Here is a 25,879-nt window from a genome sequence, read left to right as displayed (position 1 = left end):
TTACTCCTCATTGGGTTAGTGAGGCTTTTCTGACGACGTGCAAAAGGATTTGAAGCCTGTTTTACAAGGCGTGTATTCCTTAGCATAAAAAGTTCCGGTCATCGTCGCCAACGGACACTTCACTTTTTCACCCGACAAGTATACAGAACTTTTAATTTAGCTGTAATTTTAGAGTTCTGTCGTTTATATTTTTCAGTATCAACGCTAAGTCCCACAAACTGCCCACCTAATTGGTTTTACTTTACTCCAAACTGGTGTCACTCTCTCAACCGATGAGAAGCAAAAGCAATGGTGTCTTTCTCGCATGCTTTTTACGCCGGCTACATATATTTGTTTCGAATACTGATTGGTTCATTGCGATGTTTACGTCTGTTGTGATACGCCAGAGTTATCACTTTGGTTTTGGTTTTACGACACTCAATTGAGTGTCGTTGTTTCGCTGACCTTGCACGCTCTCATGCATGCCTTAAAGGGTGGTTACTTACGGTGGGTTGGTACAGGTTCTTTCCCGATAACGCACTCCTCCGCCACATGTGAGGGAACACTCCGACAACTCAGACCACTCGCTCCAACCTCCGTCGATCTTTGGTGAACCGTTGTCCACACACAATCCTCTAATGCACCACTTAAAGATATTTAAAATTCAAAGATAAATTTCTAATTACACTGGTGTATTACTCACAATGAAATGGTTAAGACTGAAAGTGGCAGTTTCGTATTTTTTTCTTTATTTTGGCATAGAGTACTTTGTTACTGCCGCTTCTCTAATGTCATTATGCTGTACAAGATGGTTCTAAGTCTACGGATGAAAGCGTAAAGCAGTAATAGACTACTTCGACGATACGGCGGCCATCTTGAATCGCAAGGTATTGTGGGGCATCCAGGGGGCAAAGCCAAAACAAAGATGGCGGCGTAGATGAACTTCAACTCCGAGTACGTGTTATTTGCCTCTCACCATGGGTAAAGGTGATCGATGTAACGTTTTTGGCTGTAACAATGACAGACGATATAAGGAAAAATATATCATTAAGCCCCATATTAGCACCTTTGATGGAAGCAACGAACTTCGATTCTGGAAATGTCGAGAGAAAAATCACTACAAGATCTGGACAAAGCTTTTAAACAGAGTGGATTACAGTGTGAACGGAAACACAAGGATTTGCTCAAATCATTTTAAATTCGGCCGGCCAACGAATGTTGATCCTCACCCAACATTATATCTGAAAGGATACGATGAACAACGCATAAAGCGGAAACTACCAACAGAGCGGTCGAATGTATCTTTGCCTTCCACTGAATGCTCGACACGGAAACGTCTAAGGCTTGAAACTAATGAGGTTGTACAGACCTCTACAGTAACTTGTGATGTAAGTGAGAGCGTATCACCCTTTGAGTTGGAAAATTGTGGACATATGACTGGGCCAGACTCTAATCAAGTTTCAAGTGAACAAGATGAGATAGCAGCAGTTAAACAAGAAAATGAAGTTTTAAAGGAAAAAATTAAGGAGCTTGAATCAAGGGTAACATTTAAATTTGAAAACATCAAACATTCAGATGCCCTTGTGAAATTATACACAGGTTGTCCCAGTAGTGAAATTTTTTATTTTATTGTGGATAAAGTTAGACCCCATTCTGCCAAACTTCATTACTACCGTGGTCAGGTGTCCCATAAATCAAAGAAGTACCAGCATAGCCCCTCAAAGGCAGGTTGTCAAACAAAGCCCGGACCCAAACGACAGCTTTCATTGGAAAATGAAATACTAATGACTCTTATGAGAATCAGGCTAGATTTAAAGATTGACGATCTTGCCTTTAGATTTGGCATTTCCAGTCCACATGCATCAAACATTGTCACAACAATGATTTCATTTTTGTCTCGAGAATTGGAACCCTTGATTTATTGGCCAACTCCAGAGCAGACTCTTGCATACAATTCAAAGCATTTTACTGGAAATCTAACCAAGGTTGAAGGCATTATTGATTGTACAGAACAAAAAATTTCAAAACCATCTCTTTCCAAGGCCCAGTACCAAACATACAGTACATACAAAAGTAGCAACACCCTTAAAAAGCTTGTTGTTTGCACTAAGTCAGGTTCTTTAAGTTACATTTCACCGTCATTTGGTGGATGTGCATCAGACCGCTACATTACAGAACAATGTCAAATTTCAGACAAATTTCATCCTGGGATGATTGCCTTAGTGGAAAGAGGTTTTAATGTTCAGGATATTTTTCTTTCTCGTCAGGTTAGGGTGGTTTTCCCACCTTTCAAAGGTAAGACAGCACAATTTTCTAAAGAGCAAGTTTTTCGCTCGAAGGATATTGCAAAGGCTCGCATACACATTGAAAGGGCTATTGGCAGAATCAAGGAATTTGATCTCCTGAAGAATGAACTGCCACTAACCCTTCTTGACTTGGCTGATGACATATGGATCATTGCAGGAGCTATATCAAATCTGCAGCCTCCATTGATCAAGGAATAGGAAAAACTATTGTTAATTTTTGTTGAATTCTTTACTTTTATGGCAGTTATATGTATACTGAGAAACTTTTACCAAGGAGGCGGTTCACTAATGCTGTTCTTAATTTTGTATGTTTGGATGAAGTCACAGTGCGTTACCTTTTAATGAAAAATACTGAGTAGCACTTGTATGTGGTGCTGTTTCCTTTTTTTTTTTTTGGCCTAGTAGTTTGCAAAATAAAATTGGCATTATTTGCTGGGAAGAAACAAGTTTTAAGAATCAATTGGCAGCTAGTAACATTCATTTAATTAAAGAGACAGTTGGTTCAGTGTGGCATTCTAAATTAATTAACCACCTCCAACTGAATGGAATCAACAATTCCTTTAAGAATTGTTGTAACAATTTCCTTGGCTTGAAGTTTCTTTGTAAACATTTCTGGAGCAATAAAGTCATCAAAAAACTTTTCCAGCTTTGGAAAGTTGTCTTTGAAACTGTGACATGGTGTTATTCTTTGTACAAAACACTCTTTTGGAAGGTACACATGAAAATCACAGTATTCCTTCTCGCAAACAAACATAAGATGTTGCACTTGAGAATGATATTTGTGAGAACACTTCAGTTTAAATGGTTTGGTACTAGATGCTTCTTTTTCCATGGCTGTTGATATATCTCTTAAACCAACAGCCTGAAAAACTCCATCTATTACATCATGAACAATGTTGGAAAAGAAACTGACATCTGGTACAAGAAATGAGTCACTCTGTGCAACGTAATCCTTCATAGTTTTGTCTCGGTGTGTCCAAGGACACTTGCACTCATATAAGCCCATTCCATGACATTTGCAAGAAACTTCACCATCTGGACTTGCTGCAAGGTAAGGGTGTTTGGGAGAAATAACTAGCCCAGATTCTTTGCAGGTAAAACTTTTATGATGTGCCTTTGAATCCTTTCTGTATTTATTTCTTGCCTTGGGCTCATTTTGTCTACCCCACTGCATAGGCTTGGTATCTATGTTCTTTTTGTATCCACATATTTCGGAGCATAGATTTTCAGCCGCTTTCATGTTTTTAATGTTTAGATTGTCGTCATATTTGACTATAACATCATGGGATTTGCTGGCAGTTATTCTACCAATTCTAAATTGCTGCCATAATGGGGTTTTATATTGCTCTACAGTGGCCTCTTTAACAGCTATGCATTCCTCAAGTGATAGTGTCATATCCTCCTTAAGTTTTCTGCACTTTTCTTTCAAAGAGGCAGATGGCATTTCCTGACTTATTCGCTCAGCAAGCTCAGGGAGCGTGGGAGGTGATTTTTTAATTTCCTCACCCAATTTTGCGTTCATTTGTTGAACAAATTCTGTGGGGATAAAGCCCAGTATTCCACAGTTTCCATGTGATGCTTTTGCAAGATTCTCCCAGTCTTTTTGAGCAAAGCATGACTCCCTGTCTGGAATAGGTCGAGGGTCAAAGTTCGAGCGTGGAAAATTCCAGTTTTCCAATTCATCAACATCTAATTTTGCTTTCTTTATCCGGATATCACTAATTTTAGCAGGTTCATGTATTTTCTTCTTTTTGCTACTAGGTGGCTTTTTGCCCCATTTTTGCGCTTTAGAAGTACAAGTTTTATTGTTTCCAGACCTTACTTCCTGTTCGATGTAATGTAACAATGCAGCCACGTGTTTGCAACATTCGCCAAAGCCAGCTAAACACTTGCATTCGGCTGTCATCACAGCACCTGATACAGTCCGTAAACAAACCCACACTGTGTAAGGAGGTTCATTTATTCTCGTTTGAGGAACAACCTTCCCCCGTACATAGCAAAAACTAACTCCGTTTGATATCCCGTTGTATTCCACACCGGAAACGTGACCAGACTCAAATAAACTTTTGCCTTCCGCTAGACCTTTCATTCCGTCGTTAGCTTTAAAATAATTCTCCAAATCAGAAAGCGTAGTGTCTGGAAGATATTCACTTCCCTTGAGCCAGTTGTGAACGTTCTCAGGAAAAGGAAGTGAAACACCATCAAAAGTTAACTTCTCTTTCCTTCTTGCGACGATGTCTTCGGTTATTTGTTGTTCAGTTCGAAGGACTTCGAGACCGAGTTGTTTTGCGTAGTAAACTTTGTCAATAAGTTGCTCTTTTCTGCCTCCATCCGCTGAAATAACCACTCCACGATCTTTGAGAAATCTGCTTAGCTGAGGAACTGTCCAACGTCTTAATTCATCTTTTGTAAAACCGTCTTGATCGGCGTGAGGTATGTTAATCGACGCCATTACTATAATGAAGCTTTGTAAGTTGCCCCCTGGACGCCCCACAATACCTTGCGATTCAAGATGGCCGCCGTATCGTCGAAGTAGTCTATTACCTTCAGTACTATTTATTATGTTGTACATTAAATAGCTCTATAGTTATACCTTTTGAACGAACGCGAAGTACTGTTGATATATTATGATGAGCAAGGTCATTCAAACATTTGACCATTCAAATGAAACCTATTCAGAACACTCTTTTCTTTAAGATGCTATTAATTATGCATGCTGTACATTGCAATTGATGGGAATCGAAATTAACTTACGTTTCTGCCTCCACAAGCCGTCCCTTCCAGAGGCCTTAAATAGCTCGAAACACATCTATACCCATCTGGAGTGCAAAACAGAGCGCTGCAGTAACTCTGTAAGGTAAATTATGGCGAATAAATGTGAAACTTGGTGGGATATAATAGTTATGATATAAAGCACTCATTGTGTTTCTCTTGTTTCAACATTGTGGAAGTCTTAGTTCATAAAATTATATAAACGTAACTTATGTTTGACTTATGTGTTAAGTTTCTATCGAAATATTTTGTTAAAATTGAGTGTACCTTTATAAAAAAAAGAGAAGTTACGCACAAATGCTAGTGCACATGTAGTAGAACTCGAAACAGCTTTGATGGAGAAGCTCCGGCATTACCCAGTGTTTCTACCCGACATTTCTTCTTTTGAAAAACTTCCTACCACTTAACTCTATTGAAACCTAATCTTTTAACTATTAAGCTCCCATAAAATGCATATGACTAGATGCCATTCTAACTGTGGATTAAATCTCAGTGTCTCATTCTAGTGAAAGCTACTGAGCAGTACTTTCCTGTGATGCTGTTTATTATGCTGTACAAGATGGTTCTAACTTTTGAGTCTATGGATGAAATCCTAAAGTGTGACCATTCAAATGAAGCTACTGAGCAGTACTTTCCCGTGGCGCTGTTTATTATGCTGTACAAGATGGTTCTAACTTTTGAGTCTATGGATGAAATCCTAAAGTGTGACCATTCAAATGAAAGCTACTGAGCAGTACTTTCCTGTGATGCTGTTTATTATGCTGTACAAGGTGGTTCTAATTTTCGAGCCTGTGGATGAAAGTTTCAAGTGTGACCGGCGCAGGAAATGGGAAGTGCTCGCCTCTGATAAGTCGTAAATACGCGTTCGCTCTGATTTGAGTTGAGTGGCATCACCAGAAGTACTTACCTCTCTCTGAGGACATTGTCTATACCCAGGCCCAAACTGGTATTCACACTGTGTGTCTCCACCTACTAGTTCACCTGGGAGCTTGGTGTAGAATGATCCTGGAGGCCTGGGACGAGTTGAGGGAGGAAGATCGTCAAGACAAGACGAGTCGCTGCTCCTTTATGATAAGAAATAAGTGGTCAGTTTTCGGAGACAACGATGTAATGATGTGATTATTCTTTGCACATTCTTTTACTGGTTTTGATTAACACAAGCCTGCGGCTGATGTAAAACTAAACGTGTTTCTTACACCTGTAACGTCATTATTTCAAGCTGTCGACCCTGAAGAGGGCATTTCGGTTTACATTGTCTATCCCCCTCAAAGTTCCGTGACATAGCTTAGGTATAAATGGATGCTGACAGTAGTTGAATTAACTTACGAAAGGAAAGCTTGAAGCTTATTCCTGCTGCATGAAGACCACTCTAATGCCTCAGGTCCCCCAACTAACGTCGATGACATGATGTTGACGAAATTAGTGCATTTTATTCCATCATGACCAACATGAAGGCTATGGACAAGCAATTGAGATTTAAATGATTATCGACACCATGTTGTAAAACACTGTAACATTCAACCTTCCCAGAGTCTGTTTGACTTGGGGCCAGCGGGCAAATCCTTAAGTGTAACCATTCAAATGAAAGCTACTAGGCAGTACTTCCCTGTGGTATTGTGTATGGTGCACAATTTGATTCTTACTTTTAAGCCTCTGGATGAAATCCTAAAGTGTGATCATTCAGATGAAAGCTAACGAATCGTTGTTTATTCAGTGTACTGTATATAGTGGTTCTACACTTTTGAGTCCGTGAATGAAATCCTAAAGTATGACCATTCTAATTATTAGGTACTGAACAGTACTTTGCTTTGGTTTGCCATGCCCTGTAAAGTGGTTCCAACGTTTAAGCTTGTGGATATATTCTCAATGATGACAATTCAATCGAATTCAGTTAAGGATGGTGCCTACTAATACCGAAGTATTTTTGTGCGGCTTATGACTATGCGGGAAAAACAGATCTTAGCAAGGCCTCTTGGAATCCAAAAAGAAAATTTGGGGTAACCACGCATTTTTCAGAGATAATTAAGCAATAATATCTCTAAAAAGCGCCAGAATATAAAGCAATGTATGGGATTTTTTCCTAAATTCAAGCTTAATTATCTCTGAAAAATGCATGGTTACCCCTAATTTTCTTTTGAGATACCAAAAGCATTTGCTAAGTTCTGCTTTCTCCGTATAGTTTTAAACCGCGCAAAATTATCCCTGTATTAGTAGGCAGCACCCATAGGAAACCCGAGTATCTCGAGATGCGCAGAACGTATGCGCAGTAACGATAGTAGGCACCGTCCTTAAAATAGTTTGAGCAGTACTGTCCTGTGTGGGTGTCTAGTTCTTGTATTACGCTGCCTGTTGAAAGCTAATTGATTTTGTTTATTTGACCTGGATGGATATATGTTGTAATGTGAACATTCAAATTAACACAAGCCGTGTAAGGAGTGATATGTTTTCTGTGCTACTATTAATATGCTGTTACAGTGGATCTTGTTCATTATTTCATTCAATGTAAGGGATATCATCTACTTACTTGTGCGCAGTCTCGTGTGCAATGGTATAAGCAGTCTGTAGACCGTTGTCCGTGTTCACGTTGACTAGATCTTTAACGAAGCAAATTTTGTTTTTTATCGTTGCTACGCCTATGGTAATGAAAAAATAGATAAAGTTGGGATAAAGTTAAAAATTGCAATATGATAATGCCATATCATTATTTGAACGTTCTTTAGAAGAACGTTGAGGCTGCGATTAACTAAAATTTAAGAACATACTAGGAGCATTACCCAGGCTGACAGTCAGTTAAGAACATTTTTATTTTGACCAAATGTTTTGAAATTGAACAGTGTAAATACCGGATAAAATATTAATACATGTTAAACTTCAGTCTATACAGTCCAATTAACCCAAATGGTAGAGGGACACATTTTAACATCATGATCATTGACAATGGATTTCTTCTTGCATGCCTGGTACATAGTTAAACATCTCAATTTGTGTCGGGCTTAGGCTGTACTTTTGTTTTTGTTTTCATTCAGGACAATTTAAAGTATAAGAACATCTAAATAACTTTTTTCAGGCTCAAATTGCCGGGGGAAAAAAAATAAGTACGTTGAGCGTCAGCCCCAAAATCAGACTTTGTTATAAAAAGACTGTATTTTGTTTACTAGGATTTATAAGTAAGTACCCTCCCAAAGGGTAATTATATTTTTCACTTGAAATGATATGTCTCGTTTGCACACTGGCTATGTTTCTTGTGGCACTACGCATGTGAAAGCCAGTTATCTCAAAAAATGAGAAATAGAAATTATTTGTTCTTACCTCCAATTCCATTGCTTTGGAGATAAAAATGGAATACAAAAAAAAGTAGAAAATAACTTTTAGTGATTTCTTAGTGAAATAGATAATCTGGGGCAAGAAGTAAACAATAAATCTGTAACATACTATAAAGCGCTAAAACGGTCTGCCTCTGAGTGTCGCGTCTCCTTGCGGGAGGGAATTTTCGCGCGTGCTCGCGCGAAAATGTATTCTACAGCGACCCCAAAGTAGCTTGATTCTCTCCAAGATAGTGAGAGAGAGAAACAAATGCTTAGAGAAAGAAAACATTTGTAATGTGCACAACTCTCTCAAGATATCTTGCGTGTCGTTCACCTTGAGGCGAAAATTGTACGCGTTCGCGTTTTGGGCTCAGCAAAGTCTCATCTGAATAAAATTTAGGTTAGGTTTTTGTCTTTTTCTGTCTATTTTTATTGTTGAAATATGGCAAGTAGGCAATGTTACGAACACAAACATATCCTGCGAGCGGATCAAATTCGCCCATATGGCGCGAGGGTCAAATTTCCGCACATTTTTCAAACATTTTTCTTTCAAGTTTGTTTTTTGTAAAATTCCTCGTTAACATGCAACTAGTGTTTTTTATTAAGTAATGAGATATTCTAAGTATTCTAGACCGAAAGAGTGGGGTGTTTTTACCCTGTAAGTTATGTACTTTTATTGTACTTGGGGTTGTTTATTAGCAATTTGCTAATATGATGAATTCCTGGAAAACACGTGGCCGGCAAAGGGTTAAATAAATCATCTTACCTGCGAACAAGAGAAGCAATATCGAAATGCAATGGATCTGAGTCGTTGTCTATGTTATTTCTTCGGGCCCACGCAGCCAGTTTTTGAATCACCTTTACGTGTTTTACACTTGAATTAGAAGGATCAACGCCAAGCTATAAAAGAAAAAAAGAAAAAAGTAGAGAAAAAAATCATTGAAATATTTATTTTTCTGCGAGGCCGTGACCTTAGTGAAATGTTACAAGCTTTATTTCAAACTAGTAATTAAATGTGATAACACTTTTTTTTTTTTAAATCAAAAGGCTATGTACAGGCTAGGTGACTAGTAAAACTGTATAAAATCAAACATTTCCGGAAAAGGCCACAACAATTGCTGTTATTGTCAAACATACTACTGATACCATGCTTCCTTAGCGCTTAAAACTCATACCTAAAAAAAAAAACGCGAACGTAACACCCAATAGTCTGGTCGACTCATTCGGGTGTGAAACTTCGCCTTACGTTCTAATCTTCATTTAAACTTCAAATGTTTTATGACAAAACACACCAGGTTTGATGTCATTTTTGCTTTTGATTACCTCTTCATTTGTGATGAAGATAAGACGGGTTACCACGTAATTCATCTTAATGTCTCCTGCCGTTTCATCTTGAAACATTGTATCCACCTGTGGAATTCAATTGAAAATAAATAAACCATGAATTGGCTAATTAGCCAATGAATTTGAGAGAATTTTCAGATTTTAGAACAACATTCTGATTTAGGGCGCTTTTCATTTGTCAGAACTGGTCGGTCACTTTTTTTAAACTGCTTCAGAATGGCGCACACTACTCTCAGAGATTGCCATTTCCGAAGAATTCCAAGAATCAGTCCTTCAAATTTGTACACTCCACCAACGGATCGATCGGTCTGGCCGACGTCTGGCCGGTCAGCTCTGATAAATGGAAAACACCCTTAGTCTTACAATGCTATCCATAAGCAGAAGGAATTCCTCAGTCTTAGTCAAGAGATACCCTTTTGAATTTTTATAAAAGGAGAATATAACCAGGTTTCCGGAGACTTTTGGCGTACACTCTTTTTTTTATAAGAACCTTTTTTATAAGGACGTTGAGGTTGAGATTAACTAAAATTTAAGAACATACTAAGAACATTACCTAGGCTGAGAGTCTGTAAGAACATTTTTATTTTGACCAAATGCTTTTATATTGAACAGTGTAAATATGGATAGAATATTAATACATGTAAAACTTCAGTCTACACAGTCCAATTAACCCCCCCCCCCCCCCCAAAAAAAAAAAAAAGGGACACATTTTATCATTAACAATGGATTTCATTCTAACAATGCTAGCCATAAGGAGCAGGAATTCGTCTGTTTTGTTTCCATGGGTTTCCACGACTTTTTCGTCCGCCACTAGTGCTACCTCCAGGTACTTGTTGATTAATCCTCCGTCGCTGCTATCTTCTTGTCGATTCTGGCTTGTGTCTCTCTTTGCTAAGTCTTGGAGACAGAAAGTCATACATCAGATGTGAAATATGAGTCAACTGAGATCTGTTTTAAGAAGTTAAGCCTCAAACTGAATATTTTGACCTGGTCTTCTTTCTCTCTAAACGCGTTTCTAAGTGTTAACAGTTTGCACGTGTCATTGCCATACCAACAAGGTATGGAAAATCTAACTTGGTTTCGTGGAATTCCGGGAAGAGTCTTGAGATCAAGACAAGGTCTAAAATCCCTACGGACGTTTGGTAAATGAAGCGGATTACTTCGTCTTGTGTAGCGCCTACGAACAGATCTGTTTAAAGTGTAATAATTGTTTAACAAAACCTGAGGGAAACGCCCATTGATACACTTGTCAACTGGTTCAAGAGTGGTTCCTGCGCTTCTCTTGGAACGTGCGCCAACTAAGATAACTCACGGCCAAGTCACCATCAAACTTAGTTACAATTGCTGCAATGATCTTTGCTTACGTGCTTCCTTGTCGGCGGTATGATGTGTACCGTGTTGCTGTTCTGATCTCTTGTAAACAAGATGTGGCGTTGCTCTTTCATCGCTTGTGACGTGCCGAGCCAGATGTGCGGGCAAAGGATGAATAACGAAAGTGTCATGTGACCTCTTCACAAGACCGGTCTGACAACACAGGAAAAAAAATACGAGTTAATGAAAAGGAAGATGGCATTTGTGACGCTGTTCATATAAGAAATGAACTTAGTTTTATTCAAAAATCCCAGTCAAACTCGTAAGGAATTTGAACTCATGACCATCTGCACACATAAACCGTTATATAACCACATGGAGTCTTCTGGCGGCTAGAGGTCATTTATGTGGTTGATCTGTGGTAAAATGTAAATGTAATTTATTTAACCACGAAACACCAAAGAGCTCTCGGAGCTCGTTCAAAGGTGTCCGTGCGTTCCAGGTCGAATTGGAATTTGGAAATGTTGGTTTTTGTGGAGGGAGTAAAACCGGAGAACCCGGAGATAAACCCTCGGAGCAAGGACGAGAACCAACAACAAACTTAACCCACATATGACGCCGAGTCTGGGAATCGAACCCGGGCCACATTGGTGGGAGGCAAGTGCTCTCACCACTGTGCCATCCCTGCTCCGCCAGACACTTCTTGTGTTTCTATGATCCAATCAATTGTGCCAGCGTCATGTGTGGTGATGGAGAGAAGGATGGTATTAAAATATCAAACCTGATATTGCGATATTGTTATAACTTAATTGTGTGCACTAAATACAAGTGTAGACTAAGGCATATTCCCTATGCACAGGAATTGTAAACCTAGTAAAATGACTAAGATAAGCTCGCTAAGAGTGTCAGTGTAGCTCAGTTAGAACATCCAACTGGTGAGTCATCTGCACATGCGCGTGAGGTTGCAACTCAGTGGGAGAAAAATGAGTCATTTTGATTAAAAATATCTTACTATTCCGTCGTTGGCACTCAACGCAACCAAAGATCCTGGATCCGAGACAACTTTCCCGGTCAAGTAGGCACTCTTGGTGATTGGCCTACTGATTCTCCTGCCATCTTGGTCACGTGTTTCCAGCTGGAGGCCTGGTGCCATGAACTTCGTATTCCGTTTGACGTGAAGATGTAGCTGTTCTCCCAAGGCGCGGATTTTGTAATGGTACGTAGCATCATCTTTCTCATCCGCCTCAAGACTTCGTTTCATTCTGTGAGGGTTCAGCGAATAAGATGCGAAATTTCCTTCTTCGGTTGCCGCGTATGGTAATGCCACATCGTATTCAGGAACTGAATTAAAATGCATGAAATGTTAATTTCTCTGGTCCTAATTTAGCTCAAATTCAAACTTCGATTTAAACGGCCTCCGATGTAATAAACAGCACCATAGGAAACTTATCCTTGAATGGTCACACCTCAGGATTTTATCCACAGACTCAACGTTTGAGCTTTCTTATACAACATTACAATTAGCTCCACAAGAAAGTACTGATGCTTAGTAGCTTTCATTTGAACGGACACAGTTTAGAATGATCCACCGAATGAAAACAGACCTGACCTGATCAAGGTTTTACTGGGCTCAAGTCAGGGGACAGGAGGAGGGGGGGGGGGGGGGGGGAGAGTACCGTCCTATATCAACCATCACGTACGTTTTTTGATCTACCAATGGGATTGCAACTTTGGAAAAAAATTCCTGACCGAAACTTAGGCAAAATGGAAGATCACTCAGAAAACATTAAAAAATAGAGTAGGGCTATTGAAAATTGGATTTATGTTTTTCGAGGAAAAGTATTCGGGGATCGTGTTATAAAATAACTTCAATGGCTGTTGGTTCCTGAATATGCATTAATGATTTGCAAATAAATTAAAACATAGACGTGATTTTGTCACTTTTTAAAACTATTATGCTCAAGTTATTATCTATAAAAAGATGATTATCATACCATTGAACGGATGCTCTGTTCCAAGAAAGTGTTTGACTTCCTCTCTTGTCATTAAATTGTGAAGGGGCTGTAAAAAGACCACATCAAGCATATTAAACATTAAAAACCAATCCTCCGAAGATCAAATCAGCGAGCGGAGTTAAAAAATTTCGACATTATTTTACCTATGATATTTATTACAATATTGTAATGTCTCGTCTATTTCCATCTGTCACGCTATTACTAAATCGATATCATGGATGTTTGGAAACATTGAAATTTCAGACTGTGCGAGGTCAATAGGTTTTTTTTTTGTTTGGAACTGATTTGAATTTTTTACAAAGGAATATCTTAAACAGACAGAGTTGTCAGATTCTTTCTAAACCAATCTGTCAACTTGAATTTTTTAAAATTTTAATGGTTCTTCAGTTTTCTCCGAAAAACAATTTACAAAATTCCAGTTCAATTTTGACATTTCGGAGCGGTAAATGAAATTAAACTACCCGTGGAAAATGTAATTTGCCATTCCTTTTCAAATATTTGGAATTTTTTTCTTGACTACTTGATTACGTGTAATATATTGATGAAAATATATGTATTTACTTTGCTAAACTGATGAGTCATTCTACAAATAGAATTTTTATCTCACCTTGCCAACAATGAAACGACTTTCACCTGAAAGGAATAATTTAAATTGTTGAAAATGGACAAAACTATCGAAGATAACAGATTTGTTATTATATATGCACATGACTGAAAAGTCTAAATTGTGATTTTCTGGCGGTCTATATCGCCTACTTACAAGGCTCGGGTTAACGCACTTTAGTTATACAGGTATACTATGTTGATATAATCAATTTACGGTAATTAAAAGTTATTATTACCTCCACGAATTTGCCACGCTAAATATAACAGTGTCCAGATCAAGTTAAGGGTGCTCATCTCGCCGCTTAAAAAAATAATAAAAAAAGAACGTTTGTTAGGAAAGCAGTTGACTAGAAAATAAGATTTCGGTGTTCAACAAGTAACAAGCATGGGACAAAGGGTCAATCTGAGTACCCGTCTCTCCCGTCTCCGGTGAGAATCGAACCAATGGCCTTTCGCACGTCAATCGATAGCTATTGGGAGCCTCATGGGGAGGGGGTCATCTGTTCTTGGTTGCTGACGGTGAGACCTTACCGTCGCTATACTGTCAGGATTGATTGCGATGCAGAAACCGTGACTCTAGGGAGTGCCCAAAATCAGAATTTATCTTATCCCAAATTTCACTCTGTTGAATATTGGAAAACAAACAGTTAGAACCACTTTGCACAGTATAACAAACAGCACCACAGGAAAGTACTGTTCAGAAGCAGATTTCATCCACAGATTGGAAAGTTATAACTACCTTGTACAGCGTAATAAACAGCACTTTAGGAAAGTACTGCTCGGTAGCTTTCATTTGAATGGTCACACTTTAGGATTTCAGCTACAGTCTCAAAGGTTAGAACTACCTTGAACATGATAATAACCAAAAAGAAAAAAACACGTTTGATTTTTAAAGCACGTCAGCAACGTAAAATTAGTATAAGCTTCGTGGTTTCCTTTTCGCCCCCTCTCTCCGTTATCATCCTTTATTCTTCCTTTTCCTTTTTGCTGCTACCTTTTTTTTATTTATTAATAATGTATTAATTTCTGTATAGTTTTAGGTGTGGTAAAATAATATAATAAGCAGCACAACAACTTTGAATTCATTTAAATGGTTACACTATAGCGATTTCACTACAGACTCAACCACAACCCTAGTATCTGTGGCTTGTAGGTGTGGCTTTGTGTTTGCATAGCCAGGAAGCTGCTGCGGCGTTCTTAGAGGTTTCTTACCCACAGAACCGCATAAAATGGCATAAACCGCATAAAATCACGCCTGGAATAACTGAGTGAAAAGGCAATTACACAACTTAAATTAAATGCGTAAAATTTTAAGTGAAAATTGCTATCGCTCGGAAAAGCTGCATTCACTTTTCGCCCAGTGAGCTGAAGAACTTTATAGCTTGATACTGGACTTCCTTAATTTCGTGTTAAGAACGTAATAAAACAAACCGTTCTAATGGAAATTACTGACGCTGTAGCGTGTCTTATTATTTATGATATTTACGGCTAGTTGACTTTTTGTGATAAGCTGTGGCTCTTATATCGAGCTCCTCAATTATTCAGTATTTTTCCTTTTCTTCGACAACATGGACAGACCCCTTGCCCTAACTAATACTTTCGTGCCCGCAGTACTTCTAAGAAGATGGCAAAGTTTTCAAAATCCATGTTTTGTAGTTAAGTCATCTCTTCTTCACCTGTAGTTGCTTAATTTAAAGGCTTTGCTCGAGTATGGTTTAAGAGACAAGCTCCCGAATTAGTAGCCATATTTATACCAAAAGTTTGAGTTCAATTGGTCTCCATCGTTGGATAATTTTGTTTGTTTGTTTGGTTTTCATGGTATGAAAAAAGCGAAGTAAAGAACCATTGTTCCAAGAGAAAATGTTAATAAAAACTATTACATGTTTTCGGTCCGTCTCTTATGCAGTTAAAATAATTAGCAACTCCAGCTGATGAAGAAAATAACTGCGTTAGCCATACTTTCAAAATTAGACAACTACAATGAAATAGTTATAACTGCATTTTTGATAAACAAAGGAGCCGAAGGAAATTTGGTTTTCTTACCCAAGAAAGTAACGAAGAGAGCGAAGATTGTCGAGTTGCTTCTGTAAGTGGGTCTCGATTGACAACGTGGCGCTTTTCCTTTCCAAATTCTTGTTGAATGTATCGTGAGGACGGATAGAGATTGCAGATCTTATATAGCTAAACACCCAGGAAGTTATTTTTATCATTGATCAATTCAGATTGTATCAGATGACACAATCTGTTTACTTCCCAGGAAGACGGCGTTGTGATAACAGGAAATTACGCACCCTCTGAGATAGTTATGCTCTGATGTAAGTGTATTAAAGGGAGAGTTTCACGGTTCGGCGCATGTGCGAGCGATAACGTAAGCGCTGTCAAGCTAATTGTTTTTGGACCAATTAGAAGCGAGTACACAACACCGGCGGGATACGGCGGGCAAGTCTTTATAACTTGCTGGCATAAAAATAAAACTGACCGGCCAGTGTTTCGGTCACCGTTCAGAAAGAAACAAAAAGGCTGTCCATGTAAAACACAAGGGGATTTTTGCAGCGCCGCTTCGTGAATGTCCCATGACATTCAAGCAATGCCAGAACTTATGCGAACGTATACGGTTTTATTTTAGTACAATGTCGATATCTCGCGGCATCGACCTTTTTTTATCACGCGCGGTTCGAAAAGCCGAGAAGCTCCCTCAAACTCTCGTACTTAAATCCAGTATTTCATCAGCATTCAGTGATAAACTTACTATAGTGTGTACGCTCGATGGCCTGATTTTGTTAGACCAGCGAGAAGGCGAAGAACGAGAAATCCGCAAGCTTCAAGAAGCGATGCGACCGTTTAGTAACAACAACACTGAGTGTCCTTCCGAGATGCTGGAATGCATTTGAGAAAACTCTGCCATGGTGGCAAATCAAAACTGCGTTTGCCATTCGCAATGACCATAATTTGATAGATAAATGAATACCTTACAATAGATTTTGTAGTTTGCCGCAAATCTTTTGGATTTTTTTCTACTGCCCGCTATTCGAGCCCGCTAATAGACAACTACAACTAACTCGCACATTTGATCTCATATTTATTCGCTTCGTGTTGTACAATTTTTTCCATCCAAAGCAAAACACTGATGTTTGATGCTGTTTGTCCGTGGAATTCTCCGTTTTTGACAGTTGACTTCCATATGAACAAACAGTACGATTGAAATCTAGAAAATCCTCGCGAGTTCATCCAAAGCCAGTTGGTGACCTTTGCCATTTCCAGCGAAAGCAGATGTGCCGCGAAATCGTTGTCTATTTTAAACAGACTTATCTCTTTACCAATTTTCCACGTTTGGTGGACGTATCTTGTTAACCACACAGGATTTCTACATCCACTCCACTCTGTCCGATTTAACTTCTGTGCTTCCAGAGAGTCCACAGAACGTCCCGTCGCCGGTCGGCCGCGACGTCTCCTTGCCGATCCATCGACAAAAATGTCGTTTTCGGATACTAAAACACTTTCAACCTTACAAAAATCGAACTTGTATTTACAACAGGAAACAAAGATTATAAAAAGTGAAGAACGAAGAGCGGATGATCCAATTTCGGGCGCGATTTCAACAGATTGTTCCACCACAAGCTCGCATCGAATTTAGTGTCGACCCGTACAATTTATTTTTGAGCCGGTCTGCTCGCGCATGCGCTTGACCGTGAAACTCGGCCTTTAAGCGCAACTTCTAGCCCGAGGCTTAATATTTTATGCTGTACGTGACATGGGCCGTCATATTGAATGAGAATGTTAAAAAAAAAGTCTGAATTAAAGACAATTTTAATTAGTGGTAGCATTTCTTTCTATCCTTTTACGTAGGTGTGTTATTGAATTACTTCGGTCAAACTGCTATTTTGTACGAGAATTCGCTTTAAGTAATGACCTAATATTCGTGGAGAAACAGAAGCACAGATTTCGTTTTGGAGCTCCCAGAAGTAAAGGCTCTCAGAACAAGCATTGGTATGGTTTCTTCGCCGGGTCTTTCCTCTGAAATGGGGTATAGATTTTGACTATTTTGCTTTGAAATAAAAAAAAAATGAGCAGTTTTGGTCTGAAAAATGGAAAACATTATAGAGAATAAATCTAAAATGGCATATATTCAGAAATTACGTATTTTTGCTCTGAAACCAAGTATGCTTGGTTACTCTTCCTACCATAAATACAATGACCTTTATTACGCAGGATACAATGAATTCCTGTCAAATCGCCCAAAATGATCGCGATGAAAGGAGTATTTTTTACTGTCAGTTCTACGAGAATGTCGGTGCAAATGGGTTTTCAAATTGTCTGTTCCCTGTTGCTCGATTATAATAGTAATTAACGCTAAACCAACAAAAAAAAAACCCCTTGCTCGATTGTGATTTTTCAGGGAGGGAGAGAGAGAGAGAGAGAGAAATAAAAAAAACGTCAGCTTATCATAAATCTTCGTTGACAAGTACAGTTGAAATCTGAATTCCGAGTTGACACAAACACCAGATTATGTTAATCGTACTTTGAAAGACTTTACAGGTACACTAGTTGAAGCGAAATGAAGAGCATTAGTAGGTACTTACCTGAAACCAGTGGCTTTTTCTGTACTTTAACATCAACTATCAAGAGGTGCATAGGATTACTGGCAAACCATCCGAAATGCAATAGAAAACAACTGATTATTAGCGGATATACATCTAGTAATAGGACCTCTATGTAAACCACTCTTGTGATGGAGCATCCTATTAAAAGATTGTTATTATTATTATAAAAAAATACTACTTCTCGTATTCAAACCATCAAAGCTATACCGCCATTAATAGGTCTCCACATAATACTGAGAGTGACTTGTCAGTTTCCTCTTTTTGGCCATTTAAACCCACTTTAAACAATTCTTGATCACTATCATAGTGCGTGCATGTCTGACCGACACGTTGTTAATTATTGGTTCCAATTGAAGAAGTGATATTAATACCAAAGTTTATATTAGTTTCGTTGCAACCGCTCATTTGAATCCCTGTTTTATTGAGCTGAATTCTCAAGAAGAACGTTAAACCCAATTAATGTGGTTATATAGCTTTTCGTATAGGTGCCCGACGACTTGTTTTAGTAGTTCATTTTTTTAAATGGGTGTTTTAAGTCGATAAGGAGTAAATATTGTCCTTACCACAGATAATCAGCGGCACACTTAGATGTCCAATATTGATTTTAACTTTTTAAACTTCGTTATAATGAAGCGCACGTAATCCATATCAAAGCTGTACCGCAAAAACGATATAGAGGATAGCACCTGCTGAGGTAGTTGCATCATGTTTGGTTTATCAACAGAGTTTATAACTAAAGGGAAATTGGCCACCGTAAAGAGATTCGAGTGCTCGAAACGTCAGCACTCGAATCTCTTTACGGTGGCCAAATTTCCTTTAGTTATCAACATTGTTGATAAACCAATCATTATCATTCGTTTTTACTCCCCACCGACACAGCACCACAGTTTCTTTAGAAACTAACCCCTCATTTATACAGTTGCTTTATGTGGCTGAAACTAACAATGACGCAATACAAATTAAAACTCTGTAAGCAGTGTATTTCGGTACATCGGCCATCCTCTAGCCTGCATCTGCCTCTCATCACTTCCGGCGTCCAAAGGGCGTTTCGCGAGAGATACGTCTGCGGTATTGAAATCGCAGACGTCTGGCTCTCTCGCGAAACGCCCCTCGGGGGTCGGGAGCGATAAGAGGCGGCTATAGTCGCAGGCTAGTCATTCTCCTTATCACAGCAATTTTTATGTAGGCCCGGTAGCGCGAAACAATTGATCTTGGCCAAGTTTAAGAGTCTTCTCTTTTAAAATAGCAGGGATATAGTTCCGTAAAATCTGAAAAATGTTATAGTTGTTCAGAAACGGGCAAGTTGTGCTCCAATACAACACATGAATGACATCACTCAACTGCGGACGTAAAACTAAATAGTCAAAACAAAATGACAGCTTTTTCGGCGCCATGTTTGTCTGCTGACCAACCGCAATGGGCAAGACAAACTCGATCTCGTTTCCGTTCCTTGAACTCAACTGTTTTTGGCCAGTTAACCCGGCCCAAAATATATTTACCACCGAGAATGAGATTGCTATCCACCTGAAATGATCAGAGTTGGTGTACATGCATGTGTAAATTTTTCTTTTTCCTGCGGGTCGGATTGTGTAGTATTGTATGTAAAGAAAAAATTATTTTTCTGATATACCCTTAAAAAAACAAAAAAATAGAAACAAAACAAATGTCGGAAAAATCAGATCCCCGAGTGAATCAAACCCAACGCACCCCGATTCATTGTACATATGTACTCTAACCAATAATGTGTCAGTGAGAGTACAAGCGCACATTGTTTTGTTACGTTCAAGACTTATTCCCAATCGAAGATCGGCAAAATAAAAAAAAAGAATAATAATAAAAAATAGGTCTCCTCCTCCTCTTCTTTTCGTTCTTATCTCTTTCTTGTCATTTATGTCTTAAAGCAAAAAAAAAAAGGTCGTGTTTGCACGTTTTTGCACCAAAAGTGCTGAAGTTTTCATTAACCGTGTTTTCAAAAACTCAACTAGGTGATAGACATGGGATTAAATTTGGTTGAGTTAGTTTAAACACTTCGTCCCGGTGTCTTAACTGTTGTCTAAATATGTATGAGCATATAAATCATGCCAACTCGACCGAGAGATCGGTTTAGATTCTTCAGAAAGCTTTTTTTCTTTATTTCTTTGTTTTGTTTTGTTTTATATTTCTTTTCTTTTTTTAATTTCGTTTTTGTCTTTTTTTTAAACAAAGTCGAATTAATTTGCACCTAAGATTAAAGATAGACAATGCAAATATATCGAGTGTTTGTCAAAGCAAACATAAAGCTACCGTTACTCGGAATTAATAATTTGGCGCCAACTTTCAAATTCTTAACTGCCCGTCTCACTGACAGTCAAAACATTTTAAGAGTCAAACCTGTTAGGTTATTTCAGTGGTTCCTAATATCAATTAAATTAAAATTGGACTGGTTAGCAGTTAGAGTCAAAGCAAATTGTTCAATGATGTGCATGTGACTAATATTAATAGGCGAGTTCCTTTACAAGTCCGCTTTTGACAAGTTTTATATTCTCGTGTATTCGATAAAAGTTGTCAAGCTTTTCTTTGACAAGTCTTCTAAAAAAATGTAGTTCCAGGTTTGAACAAGTTCACGCCTTTACTCACGAATAATGCAAAAACATTGCCAAAAAATTGTCTGTTCAGGAAGTTTTGCTCGTGTGGAACCAGCCGAAGGTCAACGGATCCGCAAGTGAAGTCAATGCTCGAGTTTGGAATTCTTATTTTTGAGGTCGTTAGTTACACTCCAAGTTGAGGCCATTCGAACGAAAGCTACTAATTGGTTGCAAAACTTAATTTTTTAAACTTTTTTTGAAGTTGATCAAGTCCGGCATTTGTTTCTTACCTGAAGATTGTTTTACCAGTAGATATAGATGATTAAGTTTCATGTACAGATGGTAGAGTCTCGTAAGAGTGCAGAGTGTCAAACCTTTCAGCAGTTCAATTTACAAGACGAGTGTCCGTTTCAGCCTCGAAAAACCTCATCTGCAACTGAATGACAGCCTGTGGCGGTAAAATGTTTTGATATACCGCTATGCACACAAGGACAGAAACAAAAGAATGCGTACACAATAGATTGCACAGGAACAATATTACCAGTGCATAATTACAAAACAGTGTCAACTCCCTTCTTCAATTCAAGATACATCCACCGAAAAGAAATAAAAATCGCGTCTGGCAATAGAAGCTTCCGTAATGTCATAGCAAACTCCCCGAAAATCTCACAGTCGATTCAAAGAAACGTGATAAGTACAACAGCGTTCAAATTTGGAAACGACTCGTAAAAATTATGTCGGTTCTACGAGCATGTTCACAGAAGCGAATGTTAATGTGAGGAGGCCAAAATCAATGAAGTGAATCAAATCTGACAACAGTTGAAATTACGTTGTTTTGAAAGCCACTATAAGAGAATTGTAATCTGTTTTTGTAATCCCGGAATATTCTTTCTCAGGGTCTTGGTAATCCCTACTGAAAAAGGCCGACTTTGTTGTGTGCGTTCGAAGTGATCCACTTTGCTCAAGCATTGGACCAGTTTGTTTGTCAAATATCGGCAGTTTTCCATAGTTCGACCCAATTTGGTCACACAAACTGGACCCACTGTGCTCGCTACACAACAAGTCACTCACAGTGACACATAATTTATTTTAAACTATACCAGCTAGATCTGCAAAATATCCAGTTAACATATCACTCAAGCTCACACCTCATCCGTCACCAAAGTTTCTGATTCAGACCCAAAGGGTAAGAGACAATTTAAAAAAACCTTTGCTACTGCTGAGATTAAGATTGTAAAAATTAAATGATTGCATTGCTATATTCGTCTTTCCTTGAAATGAAAATGTTCCGTTTAATTTTAGTTGCATGGTAGAATCTTAATTTTTTATGAATCCATCTCAATTACTACATTATAAAATTAAACATAGATGTCCCTTTTCCTTCTGTTTCATGACCACATATCAAAATTCGCAATTCCAGTCTCTTCCCTCAAATGTCAATTTCCCTTTTTGAAAGACATTAGTGTGAATAAAAACCTGTGTGAATGGCATTTATCACTTGTTTTAAGACGTTTGGATGTGTTTTACTGAACAAGGAATGGACAACACTAACAGGATTTCTGAAAAAATAATCTGGAACAGTGTTTCCATGGCATTACCACATAGATGGTGCCCACAATCACGTTTACGTTTACTACAGATCACGTCATTAGTTACCCAATTTGCATGGCGCAAACACGGATAAATTAAAAGGCACTGTCTTTCCTTACTTCGATAGACCTTCCAGGAATACTATTTTGTGTTCACTTCTTATAACCTTCCAACTAACCTTAACCTGCCGCGCCTTTTATACTTGTCTCCCACACTCACTAACATTTGGTTATTTCTAGTATAAGTAGAGCGTAGGGGGTATGCAGGGAGTAGTCTTGGCACACCATGTAGAAAAAAAGAAGGTAACGGAGATAGGAAAAAAAAGGTACTTTCCGGCTTTATTGGGCGTTATAGCTTGAGTGAAAAGGAAGGGAAACTTCAAGGGAGTTGACGCCAAGAAAGAAAGTCTTACCGTCAGGTTTGCATCATATTCCGATGATACGGAGGAAACAAGGGTTGTTGCAGCGGCCAATTTGTTCCGGGTTCAAATCGCGCGCTCGACCATAATTGGTCGAAGCAAGAAGACCAGAAGTAAGAAAACAAAGCTCTTGTTCACAGAAGGTGAATAACGACTGTTATTTTCACTTGGCTTGGTTTCCTTTGTCCCTTTCGTGGGAATATATTCAATAACCCGTGACAATCTAGGACTGTCTGGTGGCGGCTTTGATCGTAACAGGGAAGGGTAGGGCTGAAAGAATATCTGATTACCATAGCAATACAAAGATATGTAATTCCTTCAACATATTCCCCTTGACCTAGTTTCCCATAGAGACCCCTTAAACGATACTAAAATAACACTAAATGGACGGTCGATGCAGGTACAGTGATAGCTTCACTCAATAAGGATAGTTTACGACAATAAGACAATTTTATCAATCATTTCTACAGAATTAGCATGGTCTTGACCGATGTTAAAAATAAAATAAAACAAAAACAACAAAAGCAATAACAATTAAATATTCGACCAAGTCATCCCTTTCTGTAACTACAACTTGAAGTGTTCAATACTGTATTACGTCTCTGTTTTCTTTTGAACCATAAGCCATTTTTCTGTTTCCCTTACAAACTTGCTCCCACTCAATTCATTCTTCAAGTTGTCTAAGCAAGATTGAGCCATGAGAAGACCATAAACACTTTTTTCGTACATTTTATTTCTGTCTTTCCGTCCACAACGAAGCGGAGTGACAGACTGCAAACCATGTTCTACCATCCGATGTCATCACGTGACATCCCATTGAGGCTAAGCGGAAAGAAGTTTTTGCAATTTATTATCTAAATGGCATGTCATTGACGAGAGATAAAAAAATGTTTTGTTTGCATTATTTAGAAAACCTCACCAACTGGGCACGGCACCCGTGGAATATATCACATATTCCCTTTTTCCAGGTCAATAAACCTCCTATCTAACACCTAAAATGGTTCTTAAGTTTAAAACTTGCTCGAAGGTCAGTTAAACAACTATAACTATTGTTCTAACTGCTTACAATTTAAAAGAAAAACCTGTAAGGACGTTACCGTCTTTTCGACTTATTTGTGCTTTGTTTTAGCCATCTAAAAACACAATGTACACTTAGAGTCTTGTGCTATGATAAAAGACCTTTGGCCAGAAATGAGAAAGCGATAATATTATTTATTTTATTTTATTTTTTGAGATTTTAACGAAAAACAAAGGAACAACTATAATCAGCCCCTAAAATTGATTCTGTATTTACTTGAAACGCTATTACAGTCTTTTTGCTACGTTCGCTCACAAGTTGTCTAGGGTGAGTTGTTCAAACCCTCAAAGTTTCGTTGAACGTGTCTGACTAGATTTCGAGACAACCGACGTTATTTAAAATGAAGGGCTTTGCGTTGCCGTTGTTATGGTAACAGCTCTCGCTTACGAAACCAAAGGAAAAAAATATAGTAGATCATAGGTTGACAAGTGAGGGAAATCGAAGCATGCCTTCTATGCTCAATTATAATTTGAAGAGATCCACTCCAAGGCCAGATAAATTGTTCCGAGCCTCCTTACGGTTACAAAATACAACGGAAAGTCTTCTGGTGGCGTGAGAGAGAGTGGGCACTGACAGAAAACGGGATTCCCGAACTGGTGGTGAGAGAAAGAAATAGAAAAAAGACGGCAATGGTATTGATATATAAGGCTACTGGCGTACTATCACCAATGCAGTAATCTGATTGGTTATATGCTACTCGCTTTCCATTCTGTGATAGTGAGTCGTGAAAAGGCGCCCTACTCCCGCAGTTTAAACTTCATAATAGCTTAAACTTCGTAATATAAACTTCGCAGTTCAAACTAGTAATATAAAAAAGTTAAACTCAGTCATTTCAGGGGAAGATTAATCAAGATTGATGTTAAGAAAATAAGGCCATTCGCCCCCGTTTTCTATAATTCTGTACTGATGTTTAGTGATTAGGACTCCGCCCACATCAATTGCCATGCAAGAGAAATCTCGAACTCATAATCTAATTGCCAAATAGACCTACAATTACTGAATGCACAAAGGGTGCAGCTACACTCAGCTGCATCCAGGATCGTGTTCTGCAAACATCGGCCCGACTCAAGTCCGTGCTATCGTATCGTATCGTAGACGGATGATGTTGCTGATTATGGTGATGATGATGATGATGATGATGATGATGATGATGATGATGATGTTGTTGGATTTGGCCGGACACACCACGGGAAACTGGAAGTTAAGATCCTCGTGTTTTGCCCCCTTCCCTTTCCCCAGAAAATCACCATTCCATTGTTAAGTAGGCAAACTGCGGGTGAATGATCATTTTATTTCTATTTTAAAACACTGTTTATTTTACAAATTGTCAATCTGCCTTAAAAACTATACATGCAGTATCATGCGCTCGTTTGACTGTGATGATCATCTGTTAGATTCTGAGTTAACTGCTTCTCTTGGACACTAGTATTTATCCTCTTAATTAAATATCGTACGTATATACTAAGTACTGTATGCTTCGCCCGCGTTGTTTTGACTTCAGTTATCCGGTGAATCTGGTAGGGTTGCTGGTTATTCTGACAAAAAAAAATCATTTCCCCCATTAATAAGCGTTTACGGAAATAAGTTTTAAAACAGCAAAATATTTTGCACTTTTTCGTTGGTCTGTCGTATGATAACCCCTCAGTCTGAATAAAAAAAGTGAAAATGGAAACTTGGATTGACAGAAGGTGTACAGGTCTTGCGGGCGATTATCCCCGTTTTCAGCTTTTCACGACATGTCACGCTAATCCCTGCAAGAAAATTAGGAGGGATAGTAGAGAAATGAAATTTTTGCGGTTTAAAATGGCCAACTCTTCTAGCCGGGCATTGACTATTTAAAATGGGCAAACTGAAATTTGATTGGAAGGTCTAAATTGTGCGAGAAAGTCATCTGGTGGCTTGAGTTCGAATTCAGTTTCACCCCTATAACGTAACGATTTTGACAAGGAGTTACATTTCACGTCGGACGTTTTAGGTGTATACCCTGAAA

General features: G+C 38.5%; 3 protein-coding genes across 7 annotated transcripts in view; all 3 read right to left on the bottom strand.

Annotated features, from left to right (window-relative positions):
• LOC146449382 (A disintegrin and metalloproteinase with thrombospondin motifs 6-like) overlaps positions 1 to 21,203 on the bottom strand; it is a 33,101-nt gene extending 11,898 nt beyond the window's left edge. Inside the window, exons 1-16 of one of the 3 annotated variants that reach the window (XM_085101644.1) lie at positions 21,094 to 21,203; positions 18,219 to 18,277; positions 13,875 to 13,939; positions 13,640 to 13,665; positions 13,012 to 13,078; positions 12,030 to 12,358; positions 11,071 to 11,230; positions 10,446 to 10,603; positions 9,686 to 9,772; positions 9,129 to 9,262; positions 8,367 to 8,380; positions 7,582 to 7,690; positions 6,384 to 6,512; positions 5,965 to 6,121; positions 5,040 to 5,135; positions 486 to 625 (exon numbers count right to left, since the gene is read on the bottom strand). In XM_085101644.1, the coding sequence (XP_084957770.1) occupies positions 486 to 625; positions 5,040 to 5,135; positions 5,965 to 6,121; positions 6,384 to 6,512; positions 7,582 to 7,690; positions 8,367 to 8,380; positions 9,129 to 9,262; positions 9,686 to 9,772; positions 10,446 to 10,603; positions 11,071 to 11,230; positions 12,030 to 12,358; positions 13,012 to 13,078; positions 13,640 to 13,665; positions 13,875 to 13,932 (1,664 nt within the window). In that variant the 5' untranslated portion in view covers positions 13,933 to 13,939; positions 18,219 to 18,277; positions 21,094 to 21,203. Of the gene's footprint in view, positions 1 to 485; positions 626 to 5,039; positions 5,136 to 5,964; positions 6,122 to 6,383; positions 6,513 to 7,581; positions 7,691 to 8,366; positions 8,381 to 9,128; positions 9,263 to 9,685; positions 9,773 to 10,445; positions 10,604 to 11,070; positions 11,231 to 12,029; positions 12,359 to 13,011; positions 13,079 to 13,639; positions 13,666 to 13,874; positions 13,940 to 14,049; positions 14,193 to 15,681; positions 15,907 to 18,218; positions 18,278 to 21,093 lie in introns of those variants that run through there. The other 2 variants (XM_085101643.1, XM_085101645.1) reach the window with 2 other exon arrangements.
• Positions 2,800 to 4,820, bottom strand: LOC146449383 (uncharacterized). The gene has a single exon (XM_085101653.1). The coding sequence runs from the start codon at positions 4,735 to 4,737 to the stop codon at positions 2,806 to 2,808; it is 1,932 nt and encodes a 643-aa protein (XP_084957779.1). The 5' UTR covers positions 4,738 to 4,820; the 3' UTR covers positions 2,800 to 2,805.
• A 3,957-nt stretch (positions 21,204 to 25,160) lies between the features above and the next one.
• Positions 25,161 to 25,879, bottom strand: part of LOC146449381 (A disintegrin and metalloproteinase with thrombospondin motifs 1-like) — a 42,276-nt gene continuing 41,557 nt past the window's right edge. For all 3 annotated transcript variants that reach the window (XM_085101640.1, XM_085101641.1, XM_085101642.1), the window contains exon 32: positions 25,161 to 25,424. In XM_085101640.1, coding sequence (XP_084957766.1) covers positions 25,420 to 25,424 — 5 coding nt within the window. In that variant the 3' untranslated portion in view covers positions 25,161 to 25,419. The remainder of the gene's footprint in view (positions 25,425 to 25,879) is intronic.

The sequence above is a fragment of the Pavona decussata genome, unplaced genomic scaffold (assembly GCF_977016875.1).
Source record: "Pavona decussata unplaced genomic scaffold, jaPavDecu1.1 SCAFFOLD_602, whole genome shotgun sequence".
In the NCBI taxonomy this organism is placed as follows: domain Eukaryota; kingdom Metazoa; phylum Cnidaria; class Anthozoa; order Scleractinia; family Agariciidae; genus Pavona; species Pavona decussata.
This window is presented reverse-complemented; position numbering and strand designations above follow the sequence as displayed.